We start from the raw sequence: 14517 nt of genomic DNA, 5'->3' as shown, positions 1-14517 counted from the left end.
GTTCTTTAATTCACCTTAGACGTTTTGGTGTAGTAGTCTCTACGCGCATCAGAGCGGGACTGTGGGTAGGGTCTTTTTCTTTGCCGTGACCCCTCCTCATTTGTATGATCCTGCTCCTTTTTTTTTTTTTTTTTTTTGTTTCACAGTAGCACTGCCCCCTGCCGCAGGACGCGTTTGCACACATTCATGTCCCAGTGTTCTCCAGGAAAGTGGCGCATGCACAGATTAACCTCCAGTCGTCTCCAGCAAAATGGTGCCGGTGGCTGTTCATGCGCAGATTGGGATCTTGGTTCAATGAAGAGCTGAGATCTCCATCTGTGCGTGCGCTGCCTCCAGGGCTGTTTTTGCTGGAGATCACAGGGACATGAATGTGCGCAAGCGCCGCTCACAAATGTGGAGGGGCCACGACCGAGCCGAAGACCTACCCGCAGTCCTGCCCCGATGGTTGTAGAGGCTATTGTACCCAAACATCTAAGGTGAATTAAACGAGAACCAGGCTATACATTTTTTTTAATTTCTATTATTTATTAAATCAGTATAACAAGACTATTATGGCTGTACCTTTACTTTAACATGTTAGATCGTGATGACAGGTTCTCTTTAAGCTGTTTTTGGCAGTCCCATAGAGAATGTGAGGGGCTCCTGCTGAGGGGCTCCTGCTGAGGGGCTCCTGCTGAGGGGCTGCTGCTGAGGGCCTCCTGCTGAGGGGCTGCTGCTGAGGGCCTCCTGCTGAGGGGCTGCTGCTGAGGGCCTCCTGCTGAGGGGCTGCTGCTGAGGGCCTCCTGCTGAGGGCTGCTGCTGGACCTCCACTCCAATCAGACTGGGCTTTGTAGAGGCCCTAATCTTAGGAGCTCTGCAGGTCCCATCAGTAATCCATCCCGTACCCTATGGATAGGGAACAACTTGTGAACATAGTGCAGCCCCCTGGTCTATGCCTCATTGCTTTTATCGCATTTTCTTCCTATGTAAATTTGTTCATCAGGTTTATATTTGATATGAGCCCTTTTTTTTTTTTTTTTTTTTTAAATTGCACATTAAAATCTAAAATTGTACTTGCAGGTTCTCAGCAGGAATCAGAATTTGGGCCCAGCTGGAGTTCAGGTGGCGATGAGAAGAGCGGGGAGTGGAGGGAACTTGCAGACGACGGTGACTCAGACCGGTGGGAAGTAAGTCGCATAAAGTAAATGATATGATGACAATCCGCTTCCATGCCAGTCCAGCAGCGGGATGAGCTGCCCCCATGTTATATTACAGTTGTGTGGGTATATTATGTTAGAAATAACCACGGCAGATATAATGCTAACATCTAATATGGCCATTTTTTTTTATCATTTAGGTTTTTCTTCAATAAAGTGCTTCCAGGTGACTATGAGATTATTGCGTCTCACCCCACTTGGACCCTGAAGGAGGTATGTGCTGCCATGATCATGGTTAGGTCCGGTATCCGGTTACGGTTTCATCTTGTATTGGGTTTTAGACAGAAAAGCAGCAGAAGCCTCAAACACATAAATGTAAGATTCTTTTTAGCCTTTAATTTCTATATTTCAGGCAGTGACCATGGTACAAGTGAAAAATTCCAATGCCCAAACAGCAAGCCCCCTTCTCGTGGCTGGCTACGATGTGTCCGGTTCTGTTCGTAGTGACGGCGAGCCAATGAAAGGCGTCATGTTTCTGTTGTTCTCATCATCCATCAGCCGGGAGGTAAAGTCAAAGTGATGGTTCTTCGGAGGGTTTTGCACATTGTCACATACACACTTCTTAGCACGTGACATGGGTGCGGCTGCAAGGGGTTAATCTATCCCTGTTCAGTCAATCTTGCCCTTAGGTTGCAAATTGAGCATAGATCACATCCCCCACATCAGGATCCAAAGGGTAATGTTTCTCCTTGTGGAGAGTAACACGCCAAGCCTGGCATACCAATGTGAGGAGGCTTCTAAGCCATGCATGTATTTCTGGACTAGTACTCTACTGCCACCTATTGGGAGTAGCAATCCTGGAAGTCAATATCGACCCTTTAATGAGCCTCATCGCATCACTTAGGATAAAAGCCAAATCGGAGCCAAGGCTCGTTAAAGGGAATCTGTCAGACCACACAGGCGCAGCATACATCATGTAGTCTAAGAAGCGCTGCCAACATTTTGTGACAACACGTTGGGGATGGAACTAACCGCTGACTAGAGAAAGAGGGGTGCAAAAGTGGGGCTCCAGGCAATATTCCTCCACATTTACCATTTTGTCCCCTGACCCTTGGGCTGCCACAGGGAGGGTGTCCCGGGGCTTTTCTTGCCTTCTCCTCTTTCTCGTGTGACTGTACATTATTGATATCATGTGCTTCCAGGATATTTTGGGCTGTAATCTGTCTCCAGTTGACGGCTTCCAGGGAAAAGATGAATCTGTTTCCTACCTGTGTCACGTCACATCTAAAGAAGACGGATCCTTTACTTTCTTATCACTGCCAAGTGGGGATTACAGTGTGGTAAGTGTGGAGGGGGTCGTCTGCTATAATGGACCTTCTGCTTGTAGGTTTAGACTGGACTTTTAATCTCTCAGTAGGGGGATCTGCGGGAGATTTATGAGCTAAATCCACCAACAAATGCTCAGTGCTTTAATCTGTTCAGCTACAAAAACTCGGCTCAGCCACTGGATCGGTCGTCTGTGGCTTTTGGCCGTCTGTGGTTTCGCTCGTATGTGGCTTTTGGCCGTCTGTGGTTTCGCTCGTATGTGGCTTTTGGCCGTCTGTGGTTTCGCTCGTATGTGGCTTTTGGCCGTCTGTGGTTTCGCTCGTATGTGGCTTTTGGCCGTCTGTGGTTTCGCTCTCTCGCTCTCTCGTCCAGTATCAGTATGAAGCTGCTGCACTGGTACTCTTCATAGATTTGAGTTCAGTGTTAGTTGTTTGTACTTTCATCCTCTTTCTATATTTTCTTTTTCTAGATCCCATTTTACCGGGGGGAGAGGATTACATTTGACGTTGCCCCATCCAGGCTGGATTTCACTGTAGAACATGACAGTCTTCAATTAGAGGTAAAATAATAACCTGAGTTACCCTGCTCTTGCCTTATCTGGTTTCTATTGTCCTATTAGTTACTTTACCCTGGAATTTTACTGTGAAATTTAATCTTTATATATACTATGATATGTCTAATTTAATTCTTCAGTTAGGGCTTAATCACATGGCCGGATAATCAATCCAAGTGTGATCTGACAAAACATCAGATCGCACCTGGACCAATGTTGTTCTATGGGGCTGTGCACGTGTCCAGTTTATTTATCTTTTCCCCTTGCGCAGTCTATCTGGGGTTGATCTGATATTCCGATCGCTCTCGGATATCCAAGTCAATCAGTGTGTGGAAATCATCGGATTCCACTCCAATGACATCTGAGTGCAGTCCGATCTACACGCACTGACACAATGGAGAAGGTGGAGACCTTTTGTTCTCCATCTTCTCGTCTCACTGTGTTGACACTGATCAAATGCTGATCAGACTGTAATTTGCATAACCAGCCCGATTCTCTCCGATGAGAGCATCTACAGCCGTCTGCACCAGCCCTTAAAGGGAACCTGTCACCCCCAAAATCAAAGATGAGCTATGCCCACTGGCATCAGGGGCTTATCTACAGCATTCTGTAATGCTGTAGATAAGCCTCCGATGTAACCTGAACGATGAGAAAAAGAGGTTAGATTATACTCACCTGGGGGGCCGTCCGGGGCCTCCCATCTTCTTACGATGACGTCCTCTTCTTGTCTTCACACTGTGGCTCCGGCGCAGGCGTACTTTGTCTTACCTGTTGAGGGCAGAGCAAAGTACTGCAGAGTGCAGGTGCTGAGCCTCTCTGACCTTTCCCGGCACCTGCGCACTGCAGTACTTTGCTCTGACCGCAACAGGGAAGACAAAGTACGCCTGCGCCGGAGCCACAGTGTGAAGACAAGAAGAGGACGTCATCGTAAGAAGATGGGAGGACCCGGACTGCGACGCCCATCGGACCGGACCGCAGCGGGACCGCCCAGGTGAGTATAATCTAACCTCTTTTTCTCATCTTTCAGGATACATCGGGGGCTTATCTACAGCATTACAGAATGCTGTAGATAAGCCCATGATGCCGGTGTACTTAGCTCATCTTCCATTTTGGGGGTTACAGGTTCCCTTTAATGGGTGGTCTCACAAAGAACTACCACTTTGGAAGTACCGGTTGGTCCATCGTGGCCCTGCACAGTTATATCATGGTGATCGTTCCAAAGATTGCCGGAAGTTGCCAAATCGAGAGCTGTTCTTCGATGGCATCTAGCAGCTCTGCTCTCTGACGCAATGGGGACACCCACACGTGAATCCCCCTGCCCCATCATGTCGTTATTCCCTGCAGCAGATGGAAAGGGTTTGTCATATGGTATGCCGTGACAAAGGTAAGTTATTCAGATAACAATGCTACAGGACATCTCAAAGAGGCTAAAGTTTGCCGTGTTTCTTAAAGGGGTTGTCTACCAGGATAGATGATAACTTCTGCTTCTGTTGGGGTCGGTCTATTGCGGCAGTATAATCCTGGTTAGGATGGAGCAGTAGTGCAAATGCCAGACTGCTCCTCCATTCATTCTCTATGGGGCTGTCGGATAAAGCCGAGAGGAACGCAGGAAATAAATGGAATGAGGGTCTTGCAATGAGCGCTGCTGCTGCATTCTAAAGGGGATTGAAATGCCCCTGTTCCTTGTACTTTCCAGCACTCTGAAATAAGTAATAGGCCTAATTGCCTTTATTTATTTATTTTTTTAATGTAGCAAGACTTTTGAGGATAACTGCATTTTGCTTTCTTTTATTTCAGCCGCTGTTCCATGTGATGGGATTTTCCGTCACTGGACGTGTATTGAATGGACCCGATGGTGAAGGTGTTGCGGATGCTGTGGTCACACTTAACAACCAGATGAAAGGTAGGGACAAGTCTCCTGCATCTGATTATCTGTGGTAGCGCCGGTATCGATGCTTTTCATAAAACTAACATTTTATTTTACATGTGCTTATGTGACTTTTTTTGCTTCTTTAATGGGGTTGTGTCTTTGACTGATATATAGGATAGGTCATCAAACAGAAAGTGGTGGGTGTCTGACACCCGGCACCCTAGTGATCAGCTGAGATTTGCTCAGACAGCAGCCAGATCCCTGCCGCTCCGTACATTGTTTAGCGGGCCGCTGCTGAGCACTGCAGTTTATACCATCAATATATAAAGTAAGGCAAAGGATGCATTGGATACGGTCACGGTGCATATATAGATCTCACAACGTTCTTGCTCCTAATAGTCACAGCTATAAACCTGTACATGTGGGAAGCAATAGGCAATCATTACTCCTTTGTACCGGCATTGACTGTCCTCTTTGTGCTACTATCATCACCACCATTTAAGATGTCACATCTTGTCTTGGTGATGGAGGGTCGTGGAGGTTGGACGTAGTGATATGTTATAACAGTGTAAGATATACCTTTTATGGAAGACCGTCACTTCCAAACAGAAAATAGGTGTGAACAGGTGCAAGCTAGGAGTAACCTCCTCCATATATAACAAAGCTGTACTCTGGCGCTGTATCATGCAAACATGAAATATGTGAAATTTGAACTGCATTACTGCTCTAGAAGATAGTAAATTTGGAGATACTTAGCGCATAAATTGGCCAATTCATGTATGGTCAGCAGCCAACAACAAGGTAATCATCTTTGCTGGAACCTATTCTAATGTGACTCCTCTCCTGGGCTGACAGCCGTCATTTTTACGGGAAGGTAGGATCCTGTGATTAAAACCGCCATAGGCTGATGGGTGGAGAGCTCCGTCAGAAGACCTTTGTATATAAGATCAAAGACTGACCGTAACTTCTAAACAGAAAAACGGTGTGTACCTGCCTACCCATAGACTATCAGCCCAGGAGAGGTGTCATATTAGGGTAGGTTCCCAACAAAGAGGATCACCATGATATGGCTGCGGGTCACACATGAATAGGCAAGTATCTTCTTTTTTTCCTATTTTCTAGACCAGTAATACAACTCAGATGACATATATTTCATGTTTGCCTGCTATAGCGTTAGAATGCAACTTTGTTAGTTATCCTTAATGTACGTCATCAATATTGGATCACTTGGGGTTTGACACCGGTCAGATGTTACAGGTCCTGCAGCCACTGAATGTACCTGGTGTGCGAAGCCAGAACCCAACAATTCTGTACATCATGTAGTCGTCATTCTCATCTATTGTAGCTTAGCTCCTCTTCTCTATTAAAGGGAGTGGGTCAGCTCCAAATGGCTAATGAAATCGCCATAAGCGAGGTTCACCATTAGATTGTCGAGCAGATCACTGCACCTTCTCACCTACCGTACTTGCTTTCCTTCGATCTCTGCCACCTTTTTGGCTCTTATAAACCAGAGCTGTCAATCAAAGAGGAGGAGCGCAGAGATAGATGGAAAACAAGTAATTCAGAAGGTGCCCTGAATTGCTCGGCCAGACTTAGTGTGCACTGAGCACTTGCGCTTGGTTTGATCAGTCGTTTTTGTGTTGACCACTTTAATTGGCCATTATCGGTTATTAAACAATGTGCGGAGCTGTATTGTTCTCATCGCTCTTCTCTTTATTTTTACTTAGTTATGACGAATGGTGATGGCTCCTTCCGTCTGGAGAACATGACGGCTGGTACATACAGTATTGATGCACAGAAGGAACATATTTTCTTTGATACGCTCACTGTGAAAATTGCACCGAACACTCCGCAGCTTGCTGACATGGTGGTGGCAAGGTAAGACATCTGGAAATCGCTGTTAGATGTAGCAGTGTTCTCCAGGCTGTTTGGGTAATTTTATGTTTTTTACTTTGTTTCTAGGTTCAGTGTGTGCGGAGACATTTCTATCACACACTTTACTGAAAGTATTAAGACGATGAGTAAATATAAGGTCACTCTGACATCGCATGACAAGGAGAGAGCATCTGTCCTGACAACCGAGTCCGACACCCACGGAGCCTTCTGCTTTCAGGCCAGAAGGGGATCCTATTATATTAAGGTGAGGCTATAATTTAGCTAACATATATTGGTAAGCTGCACTGATGCAGACTACTTTGTGGAAGCTAATCCACATGAATCCATAGAAGAAAAGAGAGAGCACTCACCATCCGTGTGTTCAAGTCCGGTCTTTATTAAAGTGGCTTTACGATAAAAAACAGAGCATGGCAGGGAGATGACATAAGATTTGTGGATGACATCCTCATTATATGGGATGGAGACCAATAGGCCTTTCAATCATTTGTAATGCACCTAGAGTCGACGAACGATATGAACATGAAATTTACATCAGTATTTGGGGGTTCTAGTTTTGAATTTCTAGACGTTAAAGTTTGGATTAGCGAAGGCACCATCCAAACGGAGATATTTCGAAAACCTTCAGCAACAAACTCTCTCTTACATTTTAAAAGTGCGCATCCTCATTACACCAAGACATCACTCCCTTACAGCCAGTTTCTCAGGGTGAAAAGAGTCAATAGCAGTCAGGAAGGTTTCACACGTCAGTCACGCGAATTATATAACAGATTTAGAGCCAGAGGTTATCCTCCCCCCGTTTTAGACCAGGCTTTGGCGAGAACAGAAGGAGCTAATACTGGGGCAAACAGGGAAAGGAAACAGGACACTGCACCAGAAGCCAAATCTAGAAAATTTGTTTTCAGCTTTAAATATGGCCCTATGGACAAATGTATCAGAACGGCTATACGCAAGCACTGGCATATCCTAGAAAGTGATCCGGTATTAAATGATCCGGTAAATGCAGGTCCTCTGTTTGCCTGTCGTCGGGGCACAAACTTAAAAGATATTTTGGTGCACAATAGGGTTAAAACTAATCGCGAAAATTGGCTATCCCGGGGGATTCCACAGGGCAATATAAAGTGTGGCCATTGTAATTTCTGCAAATATCATCTTACAGGTAAAATTCTACAAATTGGCCCCATACGCAAAGTAGTGAAAGATTTCATTTCTTGCAGGACCACATATGTGGTATACGTATTGTTTTGTCCTTGTGGTCTCTATTACATAGGGAAAACCATTCGCCCCTTATTTGTCCGTTTCAGGGAACACTTTAGATCTATTAGTACTGGTAAAGGAGTCCCAAGACTCATTAACCATATACGTTCTGTTCATGACGGTGACGCGACTTGTATGCGATTTGCGGGAATAGAAAAAATCGAGTTACCGGAACATGGAGGAGACCACAATAGACTATTGCTAAGAAGTGAAGGAAGGTGGATATTAAGGGTTAATGCTACGGGTCCCTTGGGGCTCAATGAGAGAACCGATATGTCTGTCTTTTTATAATCATTTATGGTGTGTTCTGTATTCACTAAGGATTCAATCACAGTGTTGCTCTATTTAAGTTGTTTTTAATTGTTTTTATCCATTAGTAGGAGTATGGTTAGTGGTGATGACTCCAGCTGGGTTTGCACTCCCAGAGCGGAAGTGCATAAGTAAAGGTATCACCCACCTGCAGTCACCATCGGACCTGTTGAAGCGCAGGAGCGCGAAACAGCTGTCGTCCCTCCACTGCATCTCCCTGCCATGCTCTGTTTTTTATCGTAAAGCCACTTTAATAAAGACCGGACTTGAACACACGGATGGTGAGTGCGCTCTCTTTTCTTCTATGGATTCATGTGGATTAGCTTTTTTTCTGTATGAGCACCCTTGGTCCGTAGTGGTAGTAAAACGTTCCTAAGCCGAAGAGAGGTGAAACAGGTAGCTCAGGCTGAACAGTGCGCACGTCTTTTGTTTTACTGAGTCTACTTTGTGGAAGTTTTAGCCATTGCTACCTAATGGATAATATCTGTAGGAATTTCCGAAAAAAAAGTTGTTCAAGGACCTGAGACAGAAATTACTGTATATACTCGAGTATAAGCCGAGATTTTCAGCCCACTTTTTTGGGCTGAAATTGCCCCCCTCGGCTTATACTCGAGTCATACCCGGGGGTCGGCAGGGGGGGGAGCGGGGGCTGTCTAAAAATACTCACCTAGTCCAGGCGCGGTCCCTGCAGGTCCCTGTCTTCACCGGCGCCGGCAGCAGCAGCAGCTTCAGCTTCTTCCTGTACTGAGCGGTCACATGGTCCCGCTCATTACAGTAAATGAATATTCGTCTCCACCTCCCATAGGGGTGGAGCCGCATAGTCATTACTGTAATCAGCGGTACCATGTGACCGCTGAGTAGAGGATGAAGCGCTGCGGCGTCGGGGAAGCAGGATCTACACAGCGGCAGGACCAGGTGAGTATACGGGGAGGGGAGCGCAGCGCTGCGCGATAGTCACCTGCTCCTCGTTCCGGGCGCCGATCTGTCTCCAGCAGTGACGCTGAGGTCAGAGGGCGCGGTGACGTGGTCAGTGCGCGCCCTCTGCTGAACGTCAGTGCTGGAGATAGATCGGCACCCGGAACGAGGAGCAGGTGACTATTGAAAGTGCGGGGGCCTGAGCGACGGAGAGGTGGGTATGTGATTTTTTTTTTTTTTTTTTTATCGCAGCAAATGGGGCAAGGGTCTGTATGGAGCATCTATGGGGCCATAACATTCCTGCAGCACTATATGGGGCCATAACATTCCTGCAGCACTATATGGGGCCATAACATTCCTGCAGCACTATATGGGGCCATAACATTCCTGCAGCACTATATGGGGCCATAACATTCCTGCAGCACTATATGGGGCCATAACGTTCCTGCGGCACTATATGGGGGCCATAACATTCCTGCGGCACTATATGGGGGCCATAACATTCCTGCGGCACTATATGGGGCCATAACATTCCTGCAGCACTATATGGGGGCCATAACATTCCTGCAGCACTATATGGGGGCCATAACATTCCTGCAGCACTATATGGGGCCATAACATTCCTGCAGCACTATATGGGGGCCATAACGTTCCTGCAGCACTATATGGGGCCATAACGTTCCTGCGGCACTATATGGGGGCCATAACATTCCTGCGGCACTATATGGGGGCCATAACATTCCTGCGGCACTATATGGGGGCCATAACATTCCTGCGGCACTATATGGGGCCATAACATTCCTGCAGCACTATATGGGGGCCATAACATTCCTGCAGCACTATATGGGGGCCATAACATTCCTGCAGCACTATATGGGGCCATAACGTTTCTGCAGCACTATATAGGGGCATAATGTTTCTGCAGCACTATATGGGGCCATAACGTTTCTGCAGCACTATATAGGGGCATAATGTTTCTGCAGCACTATATGGGGCCATAACGTTTCTGCAGCACTATATAGGGGCATAATGTTTGTGCAGCACTATATGGGGCAAGTGTCTGTATGGGGCCATAAATAACGTTTGTAGGGCACTACGGCATATGGGGCAAGTGTCTGTATGGAGCATCTTATAGGGCCATAACGTTTGTGCAGCACTATAAGGGGCAAATATCTTTATAGAGCATCTTATGGGGCCATAATCAGCATTTGTGCAGCATTATATTGGGCAAATGTGTCTATGGAGCATCTTATGGGGCCTTTATTAACCTTTATGCATGATTATATGGGGCATATTTTAATATGGAACATCTTATGGGGCCATAATGAACAGTATGGAGCATTATATGGGGCTCCTGATTCAATATGGATATTCAAAGACACTTAACCTACTGATGTCTCAATTAATTTTACTTTTATTGGGATCTATTATTACTTTTGACATGTACCAGTAGCTGCTGCATTTTCCCCCCTAGGCTTATACTTGAGTCAATAAGTTTTCCCAGTTTTTTGTGGCAAAATTAGTGGGGTCGGCTTATACTCGGGTCGGCTTATACTCGAGTATATACAGTAAATGGTCTAAAATGAGTTTTTCAAACCTGAAAGATAGGAAAATTAAAATAAGTAATGTAAAAAAAATATGCACCTTCCAATGCAGCCAATCATTGGTCGCTTATGGTCTGCATCACTCACACTTTCTTCAGAAGAACCTCAGATGTCTAAAAGAAGTGTGAAAACTGCAGCCCATCAGCGGCTCTGATTGACTGCAGGGCTCACGTGGCGTAGTGTCACCCAAGTCCTGGAGACCTGGAGCTGATATCACTGGAAATCACAGACGCGGGAGGTGAGTGTCTCTTATTTTTTATTTTTTTTACAGGGGGGGGGAAGTAGTTTTTAAGAAGGGATTGTCTGAAGAGTGGACAGCGTCTTTAAGGGGAGTCTGTCACCCAAACCCTTCCCTATAAAAACACAAATTAAACTAAGTTCTCAGTCATATAGGGGACTTGACCCTTATAGAAAGCATGAATAAATGTAATAAAAATTTATAATTTAATAAAACGAGCAACTTTTCTTATATCACTGGATATTCAAATTATGAGAAAGGATAATTAAAGCGAACCTGAAAGCTAGATTTATGCTGCTTGAACCACGGGTAGTATGAATTGGACGATGGCTGTGTAATTGCAGGTAGTTATGTTGTACTCCGCAGCCACATAGTTTCAGATAAAATATACTTTGACAAGCCGGCCAGGGACTATGTGTCTTGGATGACTAGTCCAAGGAAGGTCCTCAGCAGCTTCTCCTATGGAGTGGGGCGATTTGAAGACATCAGGGACCTGTCTCGGACTCATCATCCAAGATAAATCAAAGAGCATTTCCCTGCCTCTAGTTCTGATAAATCTCAGCCCGAACAAGGAGGATTTTGGTGTTTTCTTCCTGTTGATCATGGTCTGTTTTAGCGTGTACCAAGTCAGCGTCATTCTGTCTGTCTAGAATTATGTCCATTTTGCAGGTCTTTATACCAGAAGCTGAGGTTAAAGCAGGCCTGGCATTAAAGCCATCTGTGTTCCCCGTGACTGTAACTGACAAACCTGTGATGGACGTGTCCTTCTCCCAATTTATGGCTTCTGTTTCTGGAAAAGTATCTTGCCTTGGTATGTTTAACATGGAACAATGACACTAGATAGATTGTAGAGCATTTTAGTTTTTTTATTAATGAACGGTCTATACTCTTTCCTAAACTTGGAGATCCTGTCAGCAGGATTTTGTCTTGTAAAGTAAAGACATGGCTACGCTGGCCCATTATTTCAGAATAAAATTAGACCTTTTTTTTTAGGAAATCTGTGTTCCTTGACTGACAGGTGACCTACATCCTATGTCCAAAATATCAATCAGTCGCAATCATTGCCGCTGGTGGCGAATACGTAGCTCAATTTTGTGTCCGGAGTTCATAGGAGATCGTGATTTTAGCTGAAGCCCAGCTATGTGTAGCACAAGCGATTGGAAGATCACAGCTTCAAGTCTCTTAATGTTACGGGCTTCGGAAAATGTCGACAAAGGCAAACATTTTCTTTTTAAAGAAAAATTTCTAAATTTTTTTTCACCACTTAAATAAAAAAAAAAAAACAACTTTACATGTTTAGTATCTGTGTATTTGTACTGACCTGGAGACTCATATTAGCAGGTCAGTTCTACCATATAGTGAACATGAGAAATAAAGAACCCCCCAAAATTGTGGAATTGCAATTTTTTTTTTATTTTTTTTTTTGCAATTTCACTGCACTTGGAATTTTTTTCCCCCATTTTCCAATACATTATATGGTAAATTTAATGGTGTCATTCAAAAGTACAACTCGTCCCACACAAAAAACTGCCCTGATAATTAGATACTTATTTCTTTTTAGTGTATTGCACTGTACAATGTCTTTATTTTTTCCACTATTTTTACAGATGCGTGTGGGGATCTGTCTGTGACATTGCAGTCAGTGACCCGACAGAGAGAGAAGCGTTCTGTGCAGGTCTCCAGCAAATCAGAAGGAGTGACTTTCACGTTTGAGGATGTTTTACCTGGGAAATATAAAGGTACAGTAATATATAATGACTTGTTTTGGCTTCTTCACTGTATGTAAAGCCGTTGTCGCTGGAGACATGTCCACACATGCCAGAATTCTTCTGCTGCGGATCCTACTGCATATTAGCTGCATTACTCTGCTGCAAAATTTGATGCTTTATATTTGGAAATCTGTAGTCTATTTCCATAATTGCCAATTTTTATTTAGAGGCGGACATTACCCGGGCATCCCTGGTCCAGAAGCTCCTGAGTTAAAGAGTAAATTAACATTGTATTTTGTTTCTTCCTGAAATACATGTTCAGGTTTCTTTTTTTTTCTTTTTTTTTTTTTTTGCAAGCGAGTATTATCCAGGAGGATTGGTGCTGGAAGAATAAATCTCTGGAGTTTGAAGTTAAAGAAGACGACCTTGTTGGCATTGAGTTCAGGCAGACTGGCTACATGCTGAGATGTTCCCTCTCACATGGCATAACGCTGGTGAGTGAAGACCCATCTGAGATACTCACGGCTACCATTGTGATCGTCCTGGGGTCCTTGAAGAAGAAAATGTCAGTCACATCACTTAAAAACTGAACAATGGAGAGCGTGCCTTGTTCCTTAAAGGAAATGAGTGATTATTAGTTTTCTAAGGAATGTACCCATCTGCTTTGGGCTTTCCATATTTTCTCCTACGTATCATTGGGGGACACAGGACGAATGGGTGTTATGCTGCTGCCACCAGGAGGACACTAAGTTAAACACACACAAAAGATTAACTCCTCCCCTGCAGTATACACCCACGGCTGGACAATCCGGAGCCAGTTCTTACTTAGTGTCTCAGGAGGCACTTGGGTCCTCAGGACCCCACCAAGTCCTTCCGTGACCCGTCCCTTACTCAGGGAACTTCCACGGAGGTTGTAACGCGGTCTAAGAACCCTTCGCGGTCTAGAGGTCGTACTGTTTCTAGAAGCCCTCACTCATCCAAGAAAAGGTCCAGAGTAATGTCTCCGGTCCGTGATCAGCCCTCAAACTCAGAGAGCGATGTCTCTCGTCACTCTTCCCCGACTCATAGCAGGGAATCCCTCCTGGATGACGCATCCGACGCGTCCTGTTCTCCAGAGTATCGTCACGATCAAGAGACTCTAGATTCTCTTATAGATTCTGTTAGTCAGACGCTTCAGTTAGAGGATGAAATCCCGTCCATGGCGGCTCATCCCGTGTCATTTGGGCGAGCCACAAAGGCTCATAAATTTTTTCCTACGCACCCTCAGTTCAAGGATATTGTAGATCAACATAGAGTCCGTCCGGATAAACGTTTCTCAGGTCAGAAGGCTATGCAATCAAAGTATCCGTTCGCTCAGGACCTAACTAAGGAGTGGTCTCAGTCACCCTCCGTGGACCCGCCAGTGTCGCGGCTAGCCACCAAGGCGGTTCTATCCTCCTCCGAGGGTGCGTCCGTCAAGCATCCCACTGATAGACAAATTGACCAGATGGCTCGCTCGGCTTTTGAAGCCTCCTCGGCTTCTCTCTTTCCCTCTTTTGCCATCACGTGGGTCGCAAAAGCCATGTCCCATTGGGCAGAGTCTTTATCCTCTACGGCACTACGGGCCGACTTACCCCCAGAAATTTCACACCTGGCCACTCAGATCGCCAGAGCGGGGGACTTTGTAGTTTCCGCGTCCTTAGACGCGGCCAACTGTGCCTCACAGGC

The 14517-nt window shown here is 45.3% G+C and overlaps 1 protein-coding gene across 1 annotated transcript in view; it reads left to right on the top strand.

Annotated features, from left to right (window-relative positions):
- LOC143785967 (BOS complex subunit NOMO1-like) overlaps positions 1 to 14517 on the top strand; it is a 96742-nt gene that overhangs the window by 15426 nt on the left and 66799 nt on the right. The window contains exons 5-15 of the mRNA XM_077275111.1: positions 1060 to 1166; positions 1337 to 1409; positions 1549 to 1701; positions 2339 to 2476; positions 2932 to 3021; positions 4813 to 4918; positions 6613 to 6763; positions 6848 to 7025; positions 11771 to 11912; positions 12709 to 12840; positions 13168 to 13304. Coding sequence (XP_077131226.1) covers positions 1060 to 1166; positions 1337 to 1409; positions 1549 to 1701; positions 2339 to 2476; positions 2932 to 3021; positions 4813 to 4918; positions 6613 to 6763; positions 6848 to 7025; positions 11771 to 11912; positions 12709 to 12840; positions 13168 to 13304 — 1407 coding nt within the window. The remainder of the gene's footprint in view (positions 1 to 1059; positions 1167 to 1336; positions 1410 to 1548; positions 1702 to 2338; positions 2477 to 2931; positions 3022 to 4812; positions 4919 to 6612; positions 6764 to 6847; positions 7026 to 11770; positions 11913 to 12708; positions 12841 to 13167; positions 13305 to 14517) is intronic.

Source organism: Ranitomeya variabilis, chromosome 7, assembly GCF_051348905.1.
Source record: "Ranitomeya variabilis isolate aRanVar5 chromosome 7, aRanVar5.hap1, whole genome shotgun sequence".
In the NCBI taxonomy this organism is placed as follows: domain Eukaryota; kingdom Metazoa; phylum Chordata; class Amphibia; order Anura; family Dendrobatidae; genus Ranitomeya; species Ranitomeya variabilis.
The sequence above is the reverse complement of the archived record's forward strand: the minus strand, read 5'-3'. Positions and strand labels throughout refer to the sequence as shown.